This window comes from Acinonyx jubatus, chromosome D4, assembly GCF_027475565.1.
Source record: "Acinonyx jubatus isolate Ajub_Pintada_27869175 chromosome D4, VMU_Ajub_asm_v1.0, whole genome shotgun sequence".
NCBI lineage: Eukaryota > Metazoa > Chordata > Mammalia > Carnivora > Felidae > Acinonyx > Acinonyx jubatus.
In genome coordinates, this window is record NC_069391.1 from 50,897,687 (window position 1) to 50,908,796 (window position 11,110).

The 11,110-nt window shown below is 42.2% G+C and overlaps 1 protein-coding gene and 1 long non-coding RNA gene across 9 annotated transcripts in view; one reads left to right on the forward strand and one right to left on the reverse strand.

The window, feature by feature from the left end:
• ADAMTSL1 (ADAMTS like 1) overlaps positions 1-8,721 on the reverse strand; it is an 872,819-nt gene extending 864,098 nt beyond the window's left edge. For 2 of the 8 annotated variants that reach the window (XM_053205051.1, XM_053205050.1), the window contains exon 1: positions 8,394-8,718. In XM_053205051.1, the coding sequence (XP_053061026.1) occupies positions 8,394-8,480 (87 nt within the window). In that variant the 5' untranslated portion in view covers positions 8,481-8,718. Of the gene's footprint in view, positions 1-8,393 lie in introns of all 8 variants that reach the window. The other 6 variants (XM_027047188.2, XM_027047190.2, XM_053205057.1 and 3 more) reach the window with 4 other exon arrangements.
• On the forward strand, positions 7,785-10,845 carry LOC113595889 (uncharacterized). The gene is made up of 2 exons (XR_008291171.1): positions 7,785-8,183; positions 8,937-10,845. It is a non-coding gene; the product is annotated as an uncharacterized LOC113595889 (long non-coding RNA).
• Positions 10,846-11,110: the final 265 nt, after the last annotated feature.

The following is an 11,110-nucleotide window of genomic DNA, read 5'->3' on the forward strand; positions in this document are numbered from 1 at the left end:
CATGTCTGTCCACAGACAAATGGATAAACAAAATATGGTATATCTGTACAACAGAATTTTTAAGCTAGAAATAAATGACATACTGGGCACCTGGGTGGCTCATCAGGTAATCATCTAACTCTTGACTTCATCTCAGGTCATGATCTCAAGGTTCGTGGAATTGAGCCTCACATTGGGCTCCATGCTGAGCACACTGAGCATGAAGCCTGCTTGAGATTCTCTTTCTCCCTCTCTCTCTGCCCCTCCCCTGCTCATTCTCTCTCTCTTTCTCAAACTAAATAAACTTAAAAAAAAAAAAAGGAATGATATACTAATATATACTACCAGTTGGATGAGCCTTGAAAACATGCTAAGTGAAAGAAGCCAATCCCAAATGTTTACATATTATATGACTTCATCCATATGGAAATCCAGAGAGGCAAAATCTACAGAGAAAGAAAGTAGATTGGTTGTTTGGGGCTGAAGGCGGTAGGTGGAGAGTACAGGTACAAAGTTTCTTTTTGAATTGACAAGAATTTCTAAAACTGACTGGGGTGATGGTTGCACATCAGTGAATATAATTAAAAAAAACCCACTGAATTGTGTACTTTAAATGGACAAGATGTGGGATATGTGAATTATATCTCAATAAAGCTGTTTTTTGAAAAAGGAAATGTAATAGGAAAAAACAGATTATAATAATCTACTTGGAACACTATAGCCATTCCATATTAATAGCAACCATTAGTACTGGCCATTCCAATTTATTAATACTGACTCAATGTCATATTAATAAAATGTAAAATGTGATAAAAGATCATGAAAGAATGATGAAAGTAGAATATGAAAAAGAATTAAGAAATCATACCACAATGGGAATCTAATCAAATATGAAAAATCACATTAAAGGTATAAGAATTGTAGTGGTAACAATCATATGAAAAATCTCAAAGAATTCAAAATAGTTATCTAATATTAAGGTAGGCAAAATCAAAGTAGATTTTAGAGCACAGTCTATTACTAGGGATAGAGAAGGTCATTTAGTAATGAAAAAGAGGTCAATTCACCAAAAAGACATAACAATTCTAAACATTTATGCACCCAATAATAGAGCTTCAAAATAAATAAAAGAAAATCTGATAGAACTGCAAGAAGAAATAGACAAATCCACAGTAGTAGAGACTGTAATATCCCTCTCTAAATAATACACTAAATATATAAAAATCAGTAGAGATACAGAATATACTCTCAACCAACTTGATCTAATTGACATTTATAGAGTGGTCCACACAACAACAGCTAGACTGATCAGGAAAATTTAGAAGACACATATCTATAGAAAGATTAATTCTTTATGAATATAGAGAACATTCACCAAGACAGACCATGTTCTGGGCCATAAAACAACTCTCAATAAACTTAAATAGATCCAGGATATATCAAGTATGTTTGCTGACCACATTGGGATTAGAAAACATTGACACAAAGATATTTGAAAAACTTGCAAATATTTAGAAACTAAACAACTCATTTCAAAATACCTATGAGTCAAAGAAGAAATCAAAGACAAATTAGAAAATATTCTGAACTGAAGAAAAATGAAAACACATTTATGGTATGCCAATAAAATATTACTGAGGAGGGGAGCCTGGGTGGGTCAGTTGGTTAAGTGACCAACTTCAGCTCAGGTCATGATCTCACAGTTTGTGAGTCTGAGCCCCACATCAGGCTCTGTGCTGACAGCTCAGAGCCTGGAGCCTTCGGATTCTGTGTCTCCCTCTCTCTCTGCCCCTCTCCCACTCATCTCTGTCTCTCTCTTTCAAAAATAAAAAAACATAAAATTAAAAAAAAACATTACTGAGGAAAAATTTAGGTCATTAAACACCTCTAGTTGAAAACATAAAAAGTCTATCAATAACCTGAGCATCCACCTTAAGAAACTAGAAAAATAAGACTAAATGAAATACAAAATAGAATAAAGAATATAATAAAGATGAGAGAAGAAAGGAATATAATAGAAAACAAGAACGTCCATAAAACCAAAAACTGGTTCTTTGAGAACATCTATATAATTAATAAGCCACTAAGCAGATTGATCAGGAAAAAAAGAAAGAATAAACAAATCACCATTATCAGGACCAATACAGGTGATAAAACTCCATGTTCTAATAATATTTAAAAAAAAATAATATGGGAGCATTATGAACTACTTTATGGCAAAAAGCAACAACTTAGATGAAATGCATGAAAAAACACAAATTACCGAAGCTAACTCAAGACAAAATAGATTATCTGAAGAACCCTGTATCTATTCAAGAAATTAAATTTGCAGTTAATCTTTAAACTAAGACAAGTCCAAGTCCAGATGGCTTCACTGGTGAATTCTACAAAACATTTAATGAAGAAATCAGACACAAACTCTTCCAGAAAATTAAAGAAGAAGGAATATTTCCCAACTTATTCTATAAGGCCAGCATTACACTAATACTAAAAACACATCACAAGACATCACAAGAAAACTACAGACCATTATCTTTCATGGACATAGATGCAAAATTTTGAATCAAAATTTCGTAAACTGAATCTAACAATATTTTTAAAAAGTATAATGTATTAGTCACCTAGTGAGTTTATCCCAGGAATGCAAGGTGGTTAACATTTTAAAAATCAGCGTAATTTATCATATTAACAAACAAGAAAGGAAAATTCATGTGCTAAATAGATGAAGAAAAAGCATTTGACAAAATCTATCATTGATTTCTAATAAAAACTCTCAACAAAGGAAGAATAAAAAGAACTTCCTTGGGGCACCTGGGTGGCTCAGCGGGTTAAGAGGTCGACTCTGGCTCAGGTCATGATCTCACAGTTCACAAATGTGAGCCCCGCGTAGGGCTCTGTGCTGACAGCTGGGAGCCTGGAGCCTGCTTCAGATTCTGTGTCTCCCTCTCTCTCTCTGCCCCTCCCTTGCTCATGCTCTATCTCTCTCTCAAAAATGAATAAACTTTAAAAAAAAAATTTTTTTAAATAACTTCCTCAATCTGATAAAGAGCATCTACAAAAAAACTTACACCTAACATCATGATTAATGGTAAAACACTGAATTATTTTTCCCCAAGATAAGGCAAAAGCAATCAGTATTTTAATCAGTGTTATTAAATAAGAAATTTAAAATATCAGATAGGTAAGGAAGAACAGTCTTCATTTTCATGACATGATCATATGTGTAAAAAAAACCTGATGGGATATAACAAAAAGCTACTGTAACAAGCCACTTTGCTAATGTTGCAGAATATGCAAAATTCAATTATTTTCATATTCTTACAAAGAATTATCACGTGCAATTTTTAAAAAACAGTGCCTCTTAAAAGAGCACCAAAAATGTGAACTATTTAGTATAATCTGATAAAAATATCCAAGACCTGTACACAGAAAACTACCAGATATTGCTGAGAGAAATTAAAGACCTAAATAGATAGAGAGGGATCATAAATTCAATATTGTTAACAGGCTAATTCTCTGAAAATAGATCGATAGCTTAGAACACCCCAAGTCAAATCCCTGGATGCATTTTTTAATTGGCAAATTGATTCTAAAATGCATATGGGAGTAGCCAAGGCAACACACTTGAGAATGAAGGACAAAGTTAGAAGAATCACACTTTCTGAGTTCAAGACCAACTGTAAAGCTACAGTACTAAGGGTAGTGTGGCACTGGCATAACAAGAAACATGTAGTTCCCCAGAATAGAGTAGAGAATCCAGAAGATAGACCTAATCATGCATGGACAACTGATGTTCCACAGAATTGCAAAGACAATTCAGTGGAGAAAGGAAAGTCTTTTGAAAAAATCATGCTAGAACGATGACATATCCATAGGCAAAAGGAAAAAATGATCTTGTACCACATACAACAACTCAAAGTGGAATACAGACCTAATGTAAAACGTAAAATCACAGAACTTCCAGTAGAAAACCTCTGATACTGAGTTAGGCAAATGTTTCTTTAAAACAAGAGCAAACACACAATCTACCAATGAACAATGCAATAATTTCAGTTTCACCAAAATTAAAACTTCTGCCATTCAAAAAACACTGCCAAGAAAATGAAAAGACAAATCATAGCTTGGGAAAAAATATTTGCAAATGATACATCTGACAAAGAACAATTCTCAAAATTCAGTAAGAAAACAACACATTAAGAAATGGGCAAAATGTTTGAAACAGACATTTTGCCAAAGAAAATATTTGGATTTTAAATGAACCCATGAAAAAATACTCATCATCATTTTTCATTAGGGAACTGCAAATTAAAACCCGAGCTCCTACTATACCTACTAGCATGACTAAAATAAAAGACTGACCTAACCACATGTCGTCAAGGATGCAGAGAAACTGGAATTCATACATACTGCTAGTAAGAACATAAAATGGTACAACCGTCTGCAAAACTGACATTTTCTTAAAAATTTAAACATACCTACCAATGATTCAGCCATTCCATCTTTAGGTATTTACCTAGGACAGATGAAACCACACAGCCAAAAACTGAAACATTGTCCAACTGTAGATGTAAGCTGATGGACAATGAAATGTGATATATGCATACGACATACTACTACTCTGGAACAAATTATTGATATGTGTTACAGCATGGATAATTTCAAAATAATTAGGCTGAGCGAAAAAAAAAGCCAGATCAAAAAAAGTAAGGGAGAAGGGTACCTATTATAAGATTACATTTGCATAAAATTCCAGAAAATACAAATTAATCTATATTAACACAAAGCAGATCGCATTTTGCCTGGTGATGTTGGGTTTGAGGAAGGATGGCAGGGAGGGATTCCTAAGGTCATAAGGACACCGGGGTGATGGTGTCATGGGTGTATACATACATCAAAACTTAAAATTGCATACTTTCTGTATGTGCAGTTTATTGAATGTCAGTTATAACTCAAAATAGTACAAAACAAACAAACAAAAAAAGCTGCTTTGGGGCCATGAGATCTGACATTAGGAGAAAGAGCAGAACAAGAATTTGCCACGTTTTCTTAAAACCCTTAGTCATTTTTTTAACCATGCAGAATCATCATGGTAAAAATGAAAATAAAAAATAAAACAAGAGCAAGAACATACAAGAGGATAACAAAAGAGAAAGTATTTTCTTTAAGGTCTTTAGTTGAAAAACAGGCACCTATAAGGCACAAATTCTTTCCAGCCTTCCTGGAACTATTCATTACTAAATTCCTAACAAGGATGCAGTTTAGAATCTCATAGTAAATGAATATATTCCATTTTAATATTCACATGACGCTATCACTGATAAACCACTGATAAACCACTTTTATCACTGATAAACCACTTAGTGGATTGCCACTAAGCGACATTTGTAAGCAACAGCAATGGATTTATGCTGAGCAAGCCATAACCCTCTCCAACAACTTTGTTTATTTTTACAGTGGATTGCTACAGATGGGTGGTAGAAATCATTAAGTAGTTGATAACCCCTACGGGTGTCGACCATTAATTATCTACTTCCCTACCTGGGAGAAATTTAGGCAATGGGATGAATTTGGGTTCAGCCGCTGAAATGAAATTGATACCAGTAAAATAATCTGTTTTACAAGAGCCCAGAGTGAGCTACCTTCCAAATGCACAGGAAAAGAAAAGAAACTTACAAGTTAGGAGAGTAATTCGGTCAGAACAGAAGCAAAGGGAAATAACCCCTGAAAGGAGAAATTCAGTGAGGAAAAAGGAGAAATGCTGGTGTTTCAAATAATCTGATTTGCATTCAGATTGTTCTTTAGACTTTTGGAAAATATGGCTCAGGTGTAATTCAGTTTAGGAAGCCAGAAGCTCTTGAACACAGATCCTCCTTCTAGAGGGCTATAAGATACTCAAAGAGGTCTGATAACTCTGATAGTGATGCTTTCATGTACTGAGGGCTTTGATTTAATAACAGTTTAACAAATGCATACATTCCAAACAATATTCAAATCATTTGGCACTGGCTGTGGTTTATAGAATGACTTCTTGGTATTAAATAACCTCAAGTTTCTGGTCTTAATTCACTGATTAGATATAATGCCCTTGTGTTTAAGTGAGGAGCTTAAGGGATGTTGCAAGATGAACTGCTTCTGTCACCTAAGTTAACCCTAAAGCATATTCCATTCCACCAGGATACGGAATCCAGCTACCACTTTAAACTCTCTTCTCTCCCTTCTCTGACAAGTTTAGTCAGGCTTCTCACATGTGGAGAGCAGCCCTGCCGAATGGAACAAGAAAAACTCACTTGGAATTAAACAACAAACCACTTCCAACACAAAAGGCGCAAATCTGCTTTTATCATCTGTATCCAGAAGAAAGTAGGTTGAGAAGCAGAGCAAGGAAGAACAGGTACATAATGCTAGGAGAAATCAGTTTGTCCTGAATATTACCAGGCACTGAATGAAGAAGTAGAACACACACACATATGTGAGCCCCGCCCCCCTCCCCCCACCCCCCACAAATCCTACAGTGTGCATCTTAGCATCTTCATTACATCTTTGCTTGGTTCATATATTATCAGATACTTTACCAAAAGCTTAAGGAAAGGTAGAATTCCTGCCCCTGCCATTATTTAGAAATAAGACAGAAGGCATTCCGTCTTGATTTGGCTTATGTGTCAACCTGCCTGGTGTTGCTGAAGCTGGTAGTACCTTGGGGAACATAGACCAACACCCTCATTTTGCAGATGAGGAAATGACACAGGGAAGCAGCCAGGACTGGATGTTATAAGTTAAGACTTTCTCCGTAGGCTGTCTCGTAGGCCCTTGACTGTTCTTTACTCCTTTGAATTTCCTTTCGACGTCCTGATTCTTTAAGAACAGGTCACTGGAAGGCAGGTCATTTTTACACAGGAGTTTTCAACCCAGCTGCACCATGGTATCACCTGGGAGCTTTATAAATTCTGATGCTGGGGCTTCACACCTCCTGCCCCAAAGGATTCTGATGCAATCCAGCTGGGGTGTGGCCCTAGCACCAGGAGTTTCAAGAGCTCCCTTGGGCAATCCTGACGTGCAGCCACCTCTGAGAAGCTTTGCCGTGAAGCAAAGCATACTGGGAATGAAACTTGCTAATAATTAAGACGATCTTTTGCAATAGTTTTTCATCCGCCAATCTGAGCAGGTGTTTCTTGTTGAAAACTTCTACCTCTTATTAGAGTGTACCCTGCTCCTCAGGTTCTAGCCGGCTCTGGGCCCTTCCTCACCACCGTTCTGGGGCCTTGCTCAGCCTCTAAAAGCGCACCGCTGCACGCAAAATGACCACAAAAATAGAGACCTGAAAACAAGTTTCAAAACGTTAAGTAAAAGCGAGGGAAGGAAATCCCCCGATTTGGACAAGTCTTCCATAAGCAAAACAGAGGAAAGGGAGGCTATCTGGCGATAATTCCGGCCAAGAGTATTTGGGCATTTTCCCAGAATTACCCAAGTAATCCCGTGAAAAGCGAATCTATGTAGGCTACATTATGCACAAACTGCCTAAACCGTGAGTTTTAATCAAAAGTTACCTGACTCTGGAAAGCGTTAACGGCAGACACCACAAGCATCATAGATTCGACTAGCCCCTGGCCCCTTCCCTAAGCATCTCCCTCCAGGGTCTTGCAGTAAGAAACCACAACCAAGCAGACAGTGAATTCAACACTCCCCCAGGGCTCTTCTGCTCTGCCTCGGGACCTGAGACGCCCACTCAGGAGAACGCCCCATTTCCTGCACCCTTCCAGCTCAAGAAAAAAAAAACCCTAGGAGCATTCTGAGGGGGCGTGGTGAGGACGAGTCCCAGTGCGCCCTCCAGAACCACCTTTTCTCCACCGCAGAGGTTCCGGGAGCCCCCCCCCCCCCACCCCGGTCCTGTATCTGCACACCTTACAACGCCCCGCCCCCGACACTCGGACGCAGGTGGCCCCAGGACAAGGATGTCAGAACTTCCCTAGGTCCCGGAAAGGACGGAAGTGAGGAGGAGTGTCCCAACCCGCGAGCCTTCCCCTCGCCGCCGGAGCCGCCGCCAGGAAGAAAGGTCTCCGCCGAGGACAGCCCGGAAGAGGTGCGGGGTCGCGGACTCCCTGAAAGTGGGCCGCACCCGGGCTCTGGCGCCGTCTCCTCCCCGCGACTCTCCCCAGCTGGAGGCCCGTCCCTGGCGCGGGCGGGACGCTGGGACCGGCCCCAGGAGGGTAGGCTGAGGCTCAGCGCAGAATTTGACCCCGGCAGCCCTGAGCTCGCCACGCGGGGCCGCCTTAGCCCCAACCCCGTGCCACCTGTCCTCGCTGGGGTGGCAGCGCAGCCCCAGGACAGGCCCCAGGCTGAAGCGCTCCCCGCTCTCGCCGACTAGAAGAGAAGTCCTAGGAGGTGGGGAGCGACGCCAGACGCGCAGACCGCCTCACCTGTCCGGCGACGTAGAGCAGGCACCAGGTGCCGCCGAAGATGCGAACCAGGAGCCTCGTGCGCCAGGGCGCAGCCAGCCTTGCCATGGTCCCCAAGCGGGGAGGGAGGGGGTTCCGGGCGAGACCCCTCCCTAGAAGCGGTAGCCGCCTCCCGCGCTGGCTGCAGGGCTCGGCCGCGGCCGCAGCAGCCGGCGGGCGGACTGAAGCGTGCGCCTGCGGGGCAGGGCTGCGCCGGGCTCTGCCGCGCGTCCTCTGAGCCGCCCTGCGGCTGCGGAGCCGGGCTGCTTTGAATGGGAGCGCGTGCGCTGGGGGGTGGGGGCGTTATTTGTGAATGTGCTGCTTGTCTTGGCTCGGGATGGTTCGCGCTCCAACTCCCCCCCCCCCCCAGCACCCCCTCCGGCTCCTGCTCCTCCCCTCCTGTGTCAGCCCAGCAAAGGCGGGGAGCGCAGACACCCAGCCGCCCCGGCAGCGACTGCGGTGCGCCTTTCGGGAAACCGGAGCAGGGCTAAGCGCTGGCTTCTATTTATTTATTCTTTTTTAAAGGGAGGGTCTCGCACTGCACACCTTGGACGCGTTTGGAATTCGACCCTGCCTGCCCTGGGAGAATTCGGGATGAGAAGGAAAGGCTCTCCCTGGACGCTGTCGCTTTCCCCGGAACGAGTCCTCAGGACCGTTCCCTGCGCTCTTTCCCTGGGACTTGGCGCGCCGCAGCCGCTCTGGGAACCTCGCAAGGCCCTCCAGGGACCCGGGAAGAGGGGCGGTGATTAAGGAACTCTACCCCACACAGTGCGCAGATCTGAACGTAACGGTTTGTTGTCCGCGGAGACCCATCCTCTGGGTACGAAGAGATTATCCCAAGGAGTTACTGTTTTGCAACCTGAGACTGGGGAAAGAGGACTTTGCTCGAGAGCGGCGAGGATCCACGACAGCTGGGTTGGGACGCAGTCTACCAAGAGCCAGCGTTACCCATAAGGAGCCCAAGAAAATGGGTTCCGTGAATCTGACTTCACTTGTCTTCTTGTGTCAGTGGTTTTCTGAGGCAAGCCAGAGCTCTCCCTTGTCCAGTGTGGGCCGTGTTCTTATGAATTAGACTTGAGGCTGTCAGGCTTTCTCTGTAACAGAAAACAAACTTTGTGCCCCCTTGGAGTTCTTTGCCATTGGGACCCAGGTTCATTTCTTCCTGAAAACCTGGCGCTCCAGAGCCAGTCTCCCAAAGCACATTTATGAGAAAGTAAATCCCCCCACCCTTCTCCCAACCGTCTTGCAGGCCACTCCACCCCTCTAGAACCTTGGCAGTGAAGCTAACAGAGGCGGGGAGCTGGCCCCACTTCAGTAAACTCTAGGATAAGAGGATTCAGCGCAGCGCACGTGAAACAACTTTTGTGAAGTTCCCACGTGCGCGCATTGGGATGAACCCAGCCCAAAATGAAGACGCCGCCATACTCCCTAGCAACCATTCATTCAATGCACATATTAAAGCCAAGCGCTGTGCTTAAGCGTTGTAGCCCATCAGCGACCTACACAGATTTGGATCTTGCCCATTTTAATTGCATAAACAGACAGGATGCAAACTGCTGACCACGAGAGACATAGGGCAGAAATGCCTATAGGAAGTGAATGTTTAAATGTGCCAGCATGAGCATTTGTGTCCACAAATAGAGTGATTTTGTTCTCTTATATAGTCAAGGAGCTGCTTCTCAGAATCCATCTATTTACTCAATATGTGTGTATTTGAGTTCTCAAGGTATGAAAGAAAATCAGAGTGGAAAAAGAGGGGGAAAAATCCCTCTTTGAACTTAGAATCCCAGAAAGTCAAAGCTTGGAGTTCAAAACCTTGAAATTTGTTTTAAGGGCTGTAGGCCAGGTTTTCAACTTCAATTGGTAGAGAGGAATGGATAAGATATTGAAAGACAGAACACCAAACATAAAAAGGAACAGGAACGTGTTCTGTGGAGGATTGCAAATGGCTTGTCTTACCAGGGCCCTTGAGCCACAGGTTAGGCAGAAAAAGGCATGGCTTTGCTTGGTGGGGTGGTAGTCCTAACATGGTGGGCTGTGAGAAGGTAAAACGCCAGACTGGAAGGAAAAAGGGAACCCACATTGGTGTGCCAGGCAACATTAACTGAGTTAAATCTTTTTTTTTTTTAAGCCCTCAAGATAGGTGCATATGAGAATATGCATATGGAATATGAGAATCCAAAAACTCAATGGCCATATATATTGGAGCCAGACCTGGAGAGGCATACAGTAACAGAATTTTCAACATTGAAAGGGGATTATAGCCCAACTACATACTCCAAATACCAAAGAGGTTGGCCATCCAGTTCAATAGGCACGTTTTTATTTTTAAATAGGTGAAGAAATCAAGGCCCAGGAAAATGAAGGGATTTGTCCAATGTCTCACACTTAAGAGGTCTATGAATTTATTCCCAGTTCAATGTGGTAAAGAAAAGGGGGGGGGAGAGAGCCTTTATTCCTTGAACAATGAGGTAACAGAAGGAAACAGAAATTTAAATTAATGGGACAGTTAAGGATAAGGTAAAAAGAGGGTAGTAAGTCCAAAAGGAGGAAGACCAACTAAAGATGCTGTCATAAACCACCAATGAGGTGATAAAGGCTTCCATTACTAGAGATGTACTCCAGCTATCAGAGAACAAAGCTGGTGCTTGGAAAGCCACACAAGAGAAGGAAAGTATCATCTATTCTATATGAGGAGA